Here is a 16060-nt window from a genome sequence, read left to right on the forward strand (position 1 = left end):
CATAAAAGAAAATCAGCTAGAATAGCACCTATGCGTGTTGAAAAATTGAAAAGTATATTTTAGCAATAGTCCATTAATTATTTGAAGAGCTTTGCTATAAAGCAATCGATGACTGTGTTAAACAATGGCGTTATCTCGTAGTTACATATTCAAACAAAGTAATTAATCTGAATGATTTATTACAGAAATTCCCAAATGAATAAAATTCATCTTTAGGCAAAATCAGAAGAATTATATTATTGTGATCTTTGACTACATTCAAGAATTGCATGATACTGCCACTTTACCAAATTGTATTTAAAGTTGAACAGTATTGGTAAAAAAAGGAGTCGGGTAAAATATTAAACCCTAATGGTTTATGCCTTTTTTTTGGTTCTTTTTAAAATATAATGTGGCTCTGTATTTATACATACCGTCATTGTGTTATTGTTCAACGATAATTTTTGTATTGTTATCTATCAGTTTTGCTAATATGCTTTGTATATATGTCGTTTCTTCTTTCTTTGATACATATGACGTGACTCTGTACTGATACGTCATTGTGTAATTGTGTCAATGGTTGCTTACATATTAGTTTGTTTATAGTCATTAAGATAAACACACAATGTTGGCTGCTGTATCCCATTTTTTTTACATTTTTACCCATTATGTCTGTTTGTTTTGGTTACACATGGTTGTCAATGTAATGGAATTTTATCCGACTATCGTACAAGTGATATGTTTTGCTTTACAAATAGGTTTAATTCGCCATTTTCTACTCAAGAAAATGCCTGTACTAAGTCGGGAATGTGACAGTTGTCCCTTTGTTTGATGTGTTGAAGCCTTTAATTTTATAATTTGATTAGAGTCTTACGTATTGAATTTTTCCCGGTGTTCTGTATTTTTGTTATTTTTCTATTTTCCAAACTGAAAACCCAAATCAATACAAAAGAACGGAAAAAAGGACAAACAAAGCATTCATTACATGGAAAAATTGAAGTTTAGTGAGCACTATAAACACTACCGGAAAAAAGTATTTTAGTATTGTTCAAATTTTATAATTTTCCCTCCCATTGTTTTGGCCGTACGGTGACAGAAAACTATTTTCAGCCTCTGCGTTTAGATTGATGGTTAGCTGTTTCTCTAATTGTCATGCTAATTTCACATTTCTCGATAAGTGTGAGAAGATGCTCCTCATCTCTACAGTAGACATCAACTTATCTTACTTTTTTTCTGAGGTTTCCATTGTAACGTAATAAAAAAAAAACGATGACCATGTCCAATGACGAAACATATAAACTACACAATTTTCTGCAAATCTTTGAAAAGGAAGAATAGTTATTTCTTATATATCGTCTAATAATTATTAAAGAAACAAATGTCATCACTGTATCTTGTGTGTAACGATATTTCTCCTATCTAAATAGATATTTATTTTATATTAAAAAAGCTTGTCAAGATTCGCGTTTTTATTTTTCAATTCTTTCAGTCTCGAGAAGAGAAATATCTTTACACACTTGATGATCTAATTGGCGATCAAACCACCCTACCTTACGTTTTAATTATATATTGTCGATAAACTGAATAAAATGGCTATATCGTATTCAACTAAATGTCATGAAAACATCACCCGTATGGTTACGCCTTTAATAAAACAGTTATCCAAACAATGCCTCAATAATGCTAGATGTCAAAAATAAAATAGAAATAATATCTTATAAAACAACAACCTTAGAATTTCCCGAAAATTAAATCGTGTTTCGATTTTGGCTGCAGTAACACGCTTTTGTGTGGGAGAAATCAAAGCGTTCAAGTAAATAAAAGTAGTTCCAGATCTTTTATGATATAAAAAGGACAACATTCTTTTTTCATTATACTACGCATATTCAGTTCATCAGTATCACATACACGATGAGTATAAGCTTTGTGTGTCAAGAATTTAACAATAAGTTTAAAATAAGTTCTTATTCATTAAGTATGTGTAGGGCTTCTTATCAACACAATAGAGATTTTTGTGCAAATATGGTGTTCTATTGACTAATAATATCTGAGCATTTCGAAAATGCAAAAAGGTCACCTAAAGACGGTATGAGAGTGTAAAATAAAAGTGATAGAGTTTGTTGATACTTTGCCAAAACGTAGTATCTATTGATATATGTTCAAAAATAATAAGAATGATAGGTCACCGCGCATTTGCGCACGCTATAGATTGTGACATAATAACACATTTTGTACATGTATGTATTATACAGTAAAAAATATCATATTGTGATTAGAAACTAAACAAAATGATAGAATTGTAAAATAAATTACGAAAAGATAGCTTTCAAACAATGCTTTGAGACTATCACCGTACGTAATTTCCGGCTATAGTACAAAATAGGAAAAAATCATGTAGATTCCTTCAGAAATTGCACTCTTTTAGAGTTACCTTTAAAGGTTGCACTTTGTAAATACAGCTGTTTCTCAAAACACGCCTCTTTTGGTGTGATCTTGAATATTCATTGAAAATTAATTTTGTTTACATACTGGTTCCTAGTTCTGCTCTCTGTGTTCCATCTCACAGAGACATAACTTGGGAATGTTACCAGTAAATAAACATGTGCATATTGTTTACATTGAAATCTGTGGTAACCTTTCATTAGAGGTAGGGGTATTTACGAAAATAAGTGTCAGTTTAAACTCTGAGAAGTTCAGGGCATATAAACTTTGAAAATATGCCTCACAGCCCTACAGTTTGACCTTTGAAAAAAATAGTGGTGCATATGAACTTTCAATTCTAGGGTAAGATTTTAAAACTTCAGAGTAAAAGTGGTACAGTTTTAGTCGTAAAAGGAGTTCCTATGGGAAAATGCATTGTCAATATTTACAGATATGTAACCTATAATCCCAATTTTTTAACATTATATATCTGGATTTCTGCATCAAATTTTGCTTATTTCATAGAAAAAATGGATCTTTATAGGTTCTCTGTTTTTCACAATCCAAGATGGCTAAAGGCACCCATACAACCGTAAGGCACAATTTTAACTATAGTATCTTTGTCCATGTAAAAGAGTTGCATGAAATTGCTACGTAACCATATAGCACTTAACATTGAACATAATTATTCAAAAAGAAAGACTGAATATAGTAAGGAGATATTCTAACTCATTGTCGAAGTCATCCCTAACTGACAAATCCATGGTAATAACACAAAAAGACGACAAGACAAACACAACATAGAAATAATAAAGACTAGGCAAAACGTATAATATCATATTTATTTATATGATCTCGTATGTCTGATATGTTTGTGCTTTTAACGTTGTGACCTATCATGCTCAATGTAGATACTTCGAGAAACTCATGTTGTGCAATTACGAATGGGTGTCAAATAAGAAAAGTTCGAGTTTTTTTTTATCGCATCCTATTTACTTTTCGTTGACTGTCATTTATCAGACATTTTGAGCATACAGTTCACTAGCTACAATGCATGTGTATATGCTTAAATTTGTAATACTATTCCTTAAGGGAAAGCCTTGCTAGTGGTGTAACTTGAGATTTACATGCAAATATGATGTAAGGACAACAGAGTTTTTTATGCCCATAACTAAACATGAACTGGATGAAAGATTGGTTGATAGCTTTGGCGGAAGTACATATGATACATCCTCATTCTTTTAATATCCAAGTGGTGGTTAGTTTAATGGTTATATTTGGTCAGGCAAAAAGTAAAATCAACAAAAATACTGAACTCAGAGGAAAATCAATTTGGAAAGTCCATAATCACATGGCAAAATCAAATAACAAAACGCATCAAAAACGAATGGACAAGAACTGTCATATTCCTGACTTGGTACAATACATATTGATTATTTGGGTAGATGAGGTTTTTGATAAGTTCCCCCTATCCCACCTATTAGTTCCAAAATATGGATAGGTAATCATGAGTAGATTTTGATATTGGTATTACATGAATGTATTTTTTGGTTGATGGGCACGAAACAACATTAGAAAAACACAAGAATAAACTTGGGATCATGTTGACGGAACTCAAATTAATTCGCTTAAGCTATTTTCAAGGGAAAGATTAATAAGTGGATTATAATGTTTGTGCTGGTTATTTCATTGCAATGGTAAAAATAAGATTATAAATGAAAAGAATGTTGATAATAATGCTTTATTTTTTATCACCAGAGTAGTTATATAGGAAACAACGCCGCACTATACACAGTTAGCTCTTATGCATACCATTGTACATAGTAGTCAACATTTTAGTTTCTGAAACGTATAGATATAATCTTGTATTCGATTCTCTCCTCTAGAGTTTTCTTTGCCCATAACTTAACATGAACAGTAAGAGAGATTATATCAATCACTAAGGATATGTGTAGAGCACAAGCAATCTGATTTTTCGATGGATGTTTGAATTCATGTTAAAAGTTAAAACATATTTAAATCATCGTTTTATTAGTCTAAGAAAACAATATTGGGTGGCTGGGTCAGTCAACGAAATTGATAAATCTATACTGATAGACTAAAAAAACGCATTCCATTTTTTTTTTACCAAATCATGACTTCATAGCGTACCATGTTTCCAGTGTTCCTTTATGAAAAGCAATACCTGAATTTCCTTAGACAATCTAACGCCGTGAAGTTTTGAAGTCGAACGAATTTTCAGACTCTAAATTAGGAGCGCAAAAGTGATTTTGTTTTTCGTTAAACACTTACTTGAATTTATAGCCAAGTTTGAATCGATAAAAGTTGTTGATTTTCGTTTTTGTCACTTCTTAGAAATAAAAATTAAAAATATGTCAATACAAATGTACAGACAGAACGAGTACACGGTCCTGTGAGTACAATTTCGCGTTATAAAATTACTTGTAAGTCCCTGTTATTACTGAGCAGTTAGTCATAACTCGAAAGTGACCATCCATGGACCCGGTCAACCAGTAGTTTTACCTTACGTCATTCTAATTAAATTAAGGCAACGTCATTTCCATCATAGTATAATGGCTAAAACGTCAACATATTAACATCCGAAATGTTTCATGTATGCTGTAATGACACATCATCCACTTAATATATTGTTTTAAAAGGTTTAAATGTGCACCACAAACACTGCTAAAATAGACTGAAATGGATTGAAATGAACAAAATCAAAAGGAAAAAAAGTTGACTAAAACATTCAGAACGGTATTGGTTAACCTTTTTGTCAATGATTGATGGATTTAACAGCTGTCTTTGCCTTTGATAATTGACACGACTGATAATGAGAGAACAAACCACAATTTTAGTGCATACCTCATGAGTCAAACGTTAAGCGTGACGTAATCAATTCACTTTCGATTTTTTTAACTTTCCTTAGACAATGATGAAATTAATCAATTTATTATTTCATGCGCACTGGGTTTTTTTTAAATCAAAAATAAAAACAAAAATATTGTTTTGCGTTTCTAAAATCGGACATTATCCCCTTGTTGAAATGTTGAAACTCATGTTACAAAGAGGGACGAAAGATACCAGAGGGACAGTAAAACTCAAAAATCGAAAATAAACTGACAACACCTTGCTTAAAAAGAAAGAAGACAAACAGACAAACAAAAGAACTCATAAAACAACATAAAAATCTAAGGAATAAGCAAAAAAAAATAAAAAAAATGGAATATCTATTCTTGGTCAAACTAGTAGCTAATTTCTTTATAAACTTTCCCCGTTGGCCAACTTCTGAATGAAGATACCAAACCAGGACTTAATGTTGTATTTGAAGTATCACTCTTGAATAAAATGTTATCATTCAAAATATTAGTTCTCATGCAAAACGATGTGGTTTATATTACGAAGATAATCGTAAAGTATGTAAGGTGACAAAACTATTTTTTGTTAAAGTCTATCATTGGTCTGGAAGATTCTAAAACAAAGCGCGAAATTAATAAATCATAAGAAAAAAATATCAAACAATAGTTTCAATTAATAAAAAATTTCTACACCTAACAGCTAGTATTTTACGTGTTATATGTTTAACAAAATTGACTAATAGATAAAAGAAATTAAACAGATATTGGCTCCTTAGATGTTTGTCGCATAACAAGACCAAATTTCTTAGGTTTCAGATATAAGTCTTTGGTTAGCATATGATATATAACAGCTGCTGATTTAGTCCCATGAAATAACCTGTCAGATGAACAATTTACTTTCAAATCCTGAGCCATTTTCCCACAGACCTTTGTTAAAATCTGGGGAAAATGTTCGTTATAGCTGCTTTCTAGAAGTGTCTTAAATACACAATACAGACAATACATGAGCCATCCTCCCCTCTGATCTGTCATACCCGTTTTGCCTGTAAGCAAATGAAATATAGAAGTATTAAAAGTTTTCATGTCAATAACAATTTGACAAATATTTATATGTAGTTGTATATGGTATGGGACGAATACAATATAGATAAACCAAAATGTAAGATTACAAAAATACTAATCTCCGAGGAAAATTCAAAACAGAAAGTTTGTTATTAAATGACCAAATTAAAAGCCCAAACAAGTCAAACGAATGGATAACAACTGTCATATTCCTAACTTGGTACAGGCAATTTCTTTTATAAAAAATATGGTGGATTGAACCTGATTTTATAGCATGTGAAACCTAGATCTCACTTATTCACATTTATACGTATATTCATAATTTTCATTAACTATTTGGCTTTATTTATAAAGATTTTTACTGAAACGAGATGTGGCAATTTTTTATTTTTTCGAAAAGGATACACAAATCATCCTTAAACCTAGTATTGTTTCATACTTAGAAGCTGTTGACATCGTTAAACAAACAATTAACAGAATCAATGTATTCATTAATTTTAATTTCATTCCAGAAATGGTAAATATAGAATATTTGAAAAATACTTCTTTCAAACTACAAACCAGGAGAACAGGTAAACATAACCAAAAAATCCTCGCTACATGGTATTTGGAAAACAGATTCTTGATCCATAGATGACTTCTCGTCGTAGTGACACGAGATCTGTGCATGTTTACTTGGAATATCAAATCCATAGTCGTAATGGGAAGTTTCGGGAGAATCTTTTAAACATCGACATGCCTATAAAAAATTAAACGTTAGAAATGTAAGAAAACATAATTCATGGTTTCAAGACAAGTAAAAAACTGTCCTTAAATTTGTTTTAGAGGAAAAGGAATCATGCCTTCCAGAAAATTCAAATCATATATTTCTAAACATTATTATTTTAAGACAGACAGCTAGATACCATAAACATACTACGTATACACAAGTCAGAGTCTGAGCTTGATTTGCTATATGATATAAAAACTAAACTGACGAAAAAAGGTCATTTATTTAAAATCATAAAATGCAAAAAATACATTTTGCAAATAAAACATTTGACATAAAAGTTCATATTTAATATGAAATAATAATACATAATTACTACGAAATAACATCAACTAATATCATGTCAATTGAATAATTGACAAAGAATAGCAAAGGTGGGGAGAAAAACCTGCCCCATAAATAAACATATATATACATATCTACTCCAAAAGATAATATAAAGGGCGGTATGTGGGTGGGAATTTTGAACACATTGTTTGATAAGAATCACAAGTTAACACATCAAATGCTGATGATAAAAGGAAGTCACCACAATGCACTTACACGTGAACTCGTGCTGACCAGCAAGGCCATTGACCAATAAGAAAGCATGCATTGGTCATAAAAGAAATTTCTCTGCACGTGAAAACAAGTTATCTAATTTCAACAATTTATCGTTTAATTAAGTAGGACACTCTGACCCTTTGACCAGACTAGAGACATTATACATTTACAATAATAATAGCTCACTCTTTTATTTAAGCCGGTTAGTAATAACCAATTAAACAGAATTATCTTCTCTGCTGTCTTAAATTATTTTATTCCGCTTAATTTTCAATTAGCAAATAAAACTGGTTTTATGTTATGTACATTACTTTGATAAAAAATACTGTATGTATATGCTCTTCTAAATAAGATCAAAATTAAAACGTTGATTAAATGGACAGCTTTCAAACAATCTACCCGCTGGACACCTAAAATGCTTATTCCATTGCTGTTTTATGAGTTTTTATATGCATATACTTTTGATTATGAACTCTAACAATAATGTCATCACAATCTTTACAAAAGGTAGACATAAAAAAAAGTATGCATATATGTCCTTTTTATCCTTACGTCATGGAATTCCTTTGGTATTACAATAAAGCACGGAAACAGGAATATTAAAAAAAAAAAGACACAAAACTTCGATTAAAGAGCAGAAAAAAGCCTTATGACGCCAACGGATCTTCAAAATATCCTGCTCCAGTGGGACTCAACTTCCCTCTTAACCCTTATGCATACTAGCCCAGCAAAATAGACGACTCACTGAACTCTAAACCATACTGATGAACAATTATTTTTTACAAAGAATACAAAACTGACAAAACACGTATTGTGTAAATGTAAAGTATTGATTGAATTTACTTGAATTCTAAATTTAACAAACCTTTCCAATGTCAATTTTCCCTTTTTAAGGAGGTCTATCAAGGAATGATTTTTTTTGTTCAAATTTAAAAATTTAACCACGGTTGAACTGATACTCAAATTGTGACGACACCTGTGAGATAGTAAACCAATAGTAAATAGTTCCAAGAGTTGAAACATCCCTTCGAAAACATACATGTAACTGATGCCATCACGAGTTTAAGATCGGTTGCATGTTGCCCATTCAGTTTTATATGGTAGTGTTTAGTTTTTTTTTTCTTTTTATGGTTTTCAGTTTTTGCCATGATATTGTCAAATTGTTTTTGATAAGTGATATTGCATTAAATATCATTTTGGTGTCTTTTGTCCTTTTTTGGGGTGTTCATTATGGAATATCTTGTTTCACAGATCTAGATGATGAACAATTAATTCTATTTGTTGATACCACTATCCCGCCTCTAAGAGCCCCTACCCCTACCCCCGCCCCCATTGAATCTTTCTACATTGAATTTGTGAATCTGCTGTAAGGCTTACTATTATTTATTATGGTATGGCGTTTTCAGTTTGTCTCCGAAAATTTCTATGAGTTTGAATGTCGTATTTCATACCTTACGGCTTTGGGCGTTCGGGATGAAGGTAAATCCAGAGAAGGGTCACGGAAGCATGAAATTTATAATGCATTGTGCTATGTTTATACAGTACTGAGTCGGTACTTCTGCTGATGGACTATAAGTCCCCGAAGGTGTCATTAGCTCAGTTGTCAATACATCTGTACTGACATGATGTGTGATTTTTTATACACTCTTTTAAATTTTAAAAGGAACTATGGCATAAACTCTCTAAGACAAAGTTGTTCTTAGATGAAATTGGCTATTTTTGTTTGATATCCTATATTAGAAATGGCATACCTAAATGAAAAACATTTTAGGCTTCCCTTTCAAATTTTCACATTTGTCGTCAGCAAAGTTGTTAAGTATATCTTTTGTTAACACTGTGCTGTCCTTAGTACTAATTTCGTGTTGTCTCCCGTTGCTTTCTGTGTCTTTTTCTAAGCCGTGTGAGCTGATTATACACGCCATACAGTCATGATCGATGCCTATTTCATTTCTGATATCTATCAACAGAAAATAGTAGATAATAGTTTCAAAGATATATCACTTTGAAAGATACGAAAAATAGTCTACAAAATTAAAAATACTTTATTGCTAACATTTAAGCTTAAAACAAATCTTTTAAAAGCGAATGCATACACAAAAGTACATATATATTTATGAGAGGATGTGATATGAGTGCCAATGAGATAACTCTCCATCGAAGTCAATATTTGTTAGATTAAACCATGATAGGCCTAGTACGATCTTTATTAGCCGTAGCTGACACCACACAGCAGGATAAAGGGCCCCAAAAATGACTGGTGTCAAAACTTTTAAACGGGGAAACAAACCGTCTAATCTATATGAATATCGAGAACCGAAAAACACTTATGAACCAAATCAATAATTTAATGAACACCAAGTTCCTGACTTAGGACAGATGCAAACAAATGCAGCGGGTTTTAATGTTTTAACAGTATCAATCTTTACCCTTACCTGAAACAATAGTGTTACGTCACAACATAGAATAGAATATGCTTCTAACAAGAGTATCTCCCGTTTAGTTTAGTTTAAACATATTAACGCTGTACACGTATAATGCATGCGTTGTCGATCTTTCGATAGGGGTTAAATTGAAGTTCACATGAATACGGATTTGAAGAGGTCGACTTATTCACTTGCAAGTGAATGAGTAATTATTAATTTTTCTTCGCCTATTTTGACAAAATTGAACCATTTTGGCTGCTAAAAGCGAATTATGATTTCACTATTTCACTTTCATTATTGATTAAACAAAAAAAATCTTACTTAAGATACTTACTGTGCAATAGGTTATCCGATGGAAACTGTCTGATATAGATTAGTCATATAAGTATTCAAGAAAATATGATATTATTGTTACTATATGGTAAGTAAATAAGTAAATAAACCTTATCTGTATAGTTTTTCATGTACATGCATTTATACAACATGTGCAAAGTGTTGGCACCCACACCACATCTTTTTATAACTATGTGTAACACTTAAACTTTAAAGGCAAATTAAGTTTTGCAAGAAAGAAAGAAACTGACACCAAATTGTTATCGGATCCAGATGTAAAGGTTCTAGCATTTATAAGTGACTTCAGATAGGAGAAGCTAGTGTCTAAGTCTTTGATTAGACATCATACCTTCAAGCTCCTCGAGCAATTCCTTTTTAGACTTATTTTCTAAAAGTTTTATCGCAAATCCTAATAGCTGAAACAATTCTGTCATATTTTCACGGTCTTTAACAGCATATTGGCGATCTTTTTCATATTGAAACTCAGAATTAATTATGAATATTGCATAACCCATCTTGTTCCTGGTGAATTGATAGCAACTACTGTTTTCCGTTGCTGATGATGACTGAGTGGCATTATCATGGAAGGTATGTTCTACTTTTCTTGGTGACAATCCGTACAAACTGTATGTTCCTCCTAACGATGTTGATGTCATCGAAGAGTCCTTTGTCGTCTCAGAGATGCTCTCTGGTTTTACCATACATGCACCTTTCATTCTACAATTGAAATTGTCGTTAGAAACACACATAAAAACAATATCGAGTAAATATCAAAACAATTGGTTAAAATTTTATTGATGATAATTATTTTATGTGCAGTGGAAATATATAAGAAAACTCACAGGAGGATAAATTTACCTAGAGAAAAAGACCCAGGATTATGTTTATTTTTCTAGAAATTAAAAAGTGCAAACTAAATATTTTTTAGGGAATCAGTATATGTTACCACCTTGGTCATAAAATGTAGGTAGGTTTATCACTAGTTCCCCGTCAATTTAAATCAGTTATCAGCATGTGGAAATCAATAATAAGAACACACAATTATGTTCTCAGTGCAATTTGTTTATAATTGCCAGATAAAATATAGACCACTGATATGAAAATTGAAGATAGAGACAAACCCTCACAAGGAAATCGATCATGGATAAATATCTTCAAACAAGCAAAATTACCGTTGTATTGATTGGCCTGATTGACAGTTTCTATCTGGGCAGTTTTTCTTTTGGGAAACTTTAACTTTTAAGTTGCAATGTGTTATTAGTTTTGTTGACCTGCATTTTTTTCATGGAATCTTTTCTCATTGACAATCATACAACTTCTCATTCCCCTTCAACAATATTGTCTCTCAACTATGTTTACCCTCCTTTGTGTGTTTTGCTATTGTTGTGAAAATTTCAATTGATAGCGGGACTCCTAAAAGATTATCCATGATATGTTAATGAAAACCTGCACATAATTAAATCATTGGAATCAATTCTCATAATAAACTAATTTAGACATTTGTTTTAGCGAAACCAATGGTAGAAAGACATGAGAGAATCTGAAACTGATAGACGTATATAAGTCATAAGTATATATAACTTCCGTAAGAAATTATATCTCTTGCATAATACTTTTAATTTATCGTTATTCTTTTTTATACCCAGATCTAGCAGTAAATTAAAACACATGTTTAATCAATATAAGAAATTAATGCCCTCAACTACTAATTTGTAAAGTATCGAATATTTTGCACACGGGTGTGTTCTAGTTTATTGATTATTAAAGCTCATGATTGCTCATAATGTACGGAATTCATTTAAAGAGTTGTCTTTCGTACACGAAAACTGTACCTCCAAAGTTATTAAGATAAACGAAAAAAATGACACGATATAAGTTTAACATTCTCCATCCCAATTGGTTGAACGACACGAGACGACTGTGCCTCCACTGGCAAGCTACATGTTTTTTGCAGTCTTAGATCTTTATATACAAATACAGTTTTTTTTATCTTAATTTTACTTATGTTCTTCTCTTGATTGTGACAACTGATTGAGTGCAGATTCGCAATATCAGACGATGCAAGCATGGAGAGATACACTCATTCTTTCGACCCACTCTCGCTGTTTGTTGCATGGATTCCCTCATCTTTTGTCTTATCTATGGGTTTTCTTAATTGATTTAAAATGCACATACTGATAAGTGGAATAAACAGCATGTGGATTCATTTATTTTCGTGGGTACCAAGTTTTGCAATTAATGCATGTTCGGGGATTTTTTTTAATTTTGTTGTTTTTCTGCATTCAAGCTTAAGGACAATTTGTTATTTGTTTGACATTTAATTTTGTGGTTCACATGTACCCACGGAATCCACGAACTTTGATAAACGCCAAATAATAATACATCCACAGTATATCAGAATGAAAACCAATCAGCATTCACGAATGTTGATTAATGTAAGTAATGCACAAATGAAATTAATGTTGCAACATAAATGTTATATATAGTAAAAGAGGGACGAAGGATTCCAGAGGGACAGTCAAACTCATAAATCGAAAATAAACAAACAACGCTATGGCTAAAAATGAAAAAGACAAACAGACAAACAATAGTTCACGTGACACATCATAGAAACATGAAAAATAAGCAACACGAACCCCACAAAAAAATAGGGTTGAACTCAGGAACACCGGAAGGGTAAGCAGATCCTGCTCCACATGTGGCACTCGTTGTGTGCTACTTAAGTGATAATAAATCTGGTAAATAGTCCAATTCGGAAGGTCGCATTCATAAAAGGGAAGAGGACGTATCCGATATCATTTGTGAAACGGTTATTCTATAACAGTCAACCAACTCGTGTCCGTAAAATATAGTAATATGTTTCTAAACTGTCAATTACCTTTCAATCAGATTCTTTATACTGGAATCATCAAAGTGGCTTTCTATAAAGAAAGATGTTAAATGGTATACTTTTGCAGAAAAAAAGCGTATGTAACGTTTATCGTATGGTCTGTGTTTAACATATTGAGAGGGGATTACGGTGGTATATGGTTGCTTTCATCCCTGGAAAATTTCATTATCATCTATTTCACAATTTTTGATTTGTATACTGTATCTCCTTGTTCATACCATCACTATATTCCAGAGTGTTCAATTGGTTGTGCGATGTCACGTTCTGACTATATCAAGTATTAAATGTACGGTGTACCTAAGTATTCTATCTCTTGGTTGCCCCATGTATGGTCTGTTAAATATTCAAAATTAGATACTCATGGGTTTTTCACGTTAGTCGATATGTTATAGTTATAGATAATACACAGTCCACCATTGCTATAATATGTTACATATACACCCAATACATTTGATATCCTGACTTTCAACATCAGCTTAAACAAATTAACATTTTGTCAGAAAGTGTAAAGAGTCCTATGAAAGTGGTTGTTCCATAGTTAAGCATGATAATTTAAAAAAAAGAAATATAAAAAATAACATAGTCTTCTTCCTAAGTAAAATAAGAGCATAATTTATTTTTAAAACGATGTCTTAGCATTGAACGTTTTGTTACATCTATTTATATATCTGTAATTCATATATATAGTGCGCACATTTGAAGACCCGGCAATAAAGGGTATAAATTCCGCCATCAGCTTGGTTTAATGCTTTAGGTAAAAATATATGTATGTTATTAATGTTATTTTGTTCTTTTACATATTTATGGAAGATGATAGGCATACGTAAATGAAACAGCCATCTGACAACAAGGCAAAAAACATAAAAACATGATGGAGTTGTCGCTGTTCATAATATTTAGCAGTTTCAATTCTGTTAAGAAAATAAATAATGATTCGTGAATAAGTTCAGACATTTCATCTTTCGCTTAACTCAGAACTGGCCATCAGAATAGTGATTTTGAGAATGAACAATAATTTTAATGAAAACAGATTAATGTATATGAATTAAATCAATGAATAAATTGAGAATGGAAATGGCAAATGTGTAAAAGAGACAACAACCCGACCATAGAGCTGACAACAGCAGAAGGTCACCAACAGGTCTTCAATGCAGCGAGAAATTCCCGCACCCGGAGGCAGCTGGTTTGTATTTACCTATAGTTTTCATGATACGATTTATAAGATTCAAAGTACTGACAACACCTATCCTATAATAACAATTTTTTAACCAAAGTTAAAGATGTCATCATATAATGACGAAGTATTGCACTATCATGAATGAGTTTATTTTATATTTGCATGTTAGTCAATTCTAATGATCTCACTACAAGTATGTCCTGGTTAGGACGGAAGTGAGCAATTTCAATTGACATCACAAATTGAACTGTTAAGTATTTCAAAACCACACTTACCTGGTTGCATAATTTTTCTTTCTTATCATCTATTGTGATGTTATATCTTGCTTTTTATCTTTTGGTATACTAATTTTTCCTTGTCAAATAATCTAAAATCAAAACTTGATAAATGTTTCTGTACGTTACAAAAATAATAACTTGAGTCAGTAAAAATCACTTTGTTGAATATATTGTCAGATAAATTCGGTAGACTTACACTTGTTTTCAATCTATAATTATAAATTCTACGAAAAGTTTAAAGTTATTTTAATTTAAAAAAATTGATAAACACAAGCCATCTATTTAAAGACGTCTGTCGTTTAGATTTAGCTATACATTAACCTAAAAGCCAAAAGTTTAAAAACTAGAATTTCGTCTTGTTTTGTATTTGAGTGTATGACATGATTTAAATTCGTGGTAATGTGATGTGTAATAGTCAATGACATGCAATGGTATAACAATTATTTCGGATATCTATTGTAAACTTTGGCTGTATTTGAATTTGTTTATAATTTAAATGTCCGCACTGTTAAAAGGATTAAGCAATCTATAATTTGTTCGTTGTTATATCAATATTAATGGCATCAACATAATGTTATCCATGCAAGTTGTATTCCTACTTCAGGGGTGACTGGGGGTAACGGCGGTCAACTAAACGATTAACAACACGGAATATGTTCTAGCACAGCATTCAAAGTCAATAACAGAAAAGATAATAATTATTAAGTACCTTAATGTTTTATATTATATTGTACTTACACTCTTACTGTAATGAAAGTTATTAAAATCTAACTGGAAAATATTGTTTTGGCTAGTTATACAACTTTTTAATTTTCTATTGTAGAATGTGAATAAACTCTTCATAGATAACAGGACTAAATTTAGTATATACGCCAGACGCGCGTTTCGTCTCCAAAAGACTAATCAGTATTGCAGCGCTTTGGCTCATAACAATGTCTGGTCACATACTTGGTTTCTAATATCAAAAACGACACTAAACTAGAGGCTCTAAAGAGCATGTGTCGCTCACCTTGGTATATGTTAATTAAACAAAGGAAGCAGACAGTTCATGACAAAATTGTGTTTAGGTGATTGTGATGTGTTTGTACATCATACTTTACTGAACATTCTTGCTGCTTACAATTATCTCTATCTATAATGAACTTGTCCGTGTAGTTTCAATTTTATGAAAATTGTTAAAAAATTATCATAAAGGACAATAACTTCTGAGGGATCAATTGACCATTTTGGTCATTTTGACTTATTTTTGAGTTTTAAATGGCTGTACATTATTGCTATTTACAGTTTATCTCTATCTATAATAATATTCAAGATAACCCAAAACAGC

General features: G+C 31.5%; 1 protein-coding gene across 2 annotated transcripts; it reads right to left on the bottom strand.

Moving 5' to 3' along the window:
* Positions 1–6664: 6664 nt before the first annotated feature.
* Positions 6665–14940, bottom strand: LOC134713936 (caspase-6-like). Of its 2 annotated transcripts, none has more exons than XM_063575213.1 (5): positions 14731–14940; positions 13267–13309; positions 10900–11105; positions 9384–9589; positions 6665–7059 (listed from the first exon to the last, which is right to left on the bottom strand). In XM_063575213.1, exons 1-4 carry the CDS (start codon positions 14738–14740, stop codon positions 9384–9386), a joined length of 465 nt encoding a protein of 154 aa, XP_063431283.1. In that variant the 5' UTR covers positions 14741–14940; the 3' UTR covers positions 6665–7059. The 2 variants fall into 2 exon arrangements, with proteins under 2 accessions (XP_063431283.1, XP_063431282.1); XM_063575212.1 differs by having other exon boundaries at positions 10738–11105.
* Positions 14941–16060: the final 1120 nt, after the last annotated feature.

The sequence above is a fragment of the Mytilus trossulus genome, chromosome 4 (assembly GCF_036588685.1).
Source record: "Mytilus trossulus isolate FHL-02 chromosome 4, PNRI_Mtr1.1.1.hap1, whole genome shotgun sequence".
Taxonomy (NCBI): Eukaryota; Metazoa; Mollusca; class Bivalvia; order Mytilida; family Mytilidae; genus Mytilus; species Mytilus trossulus.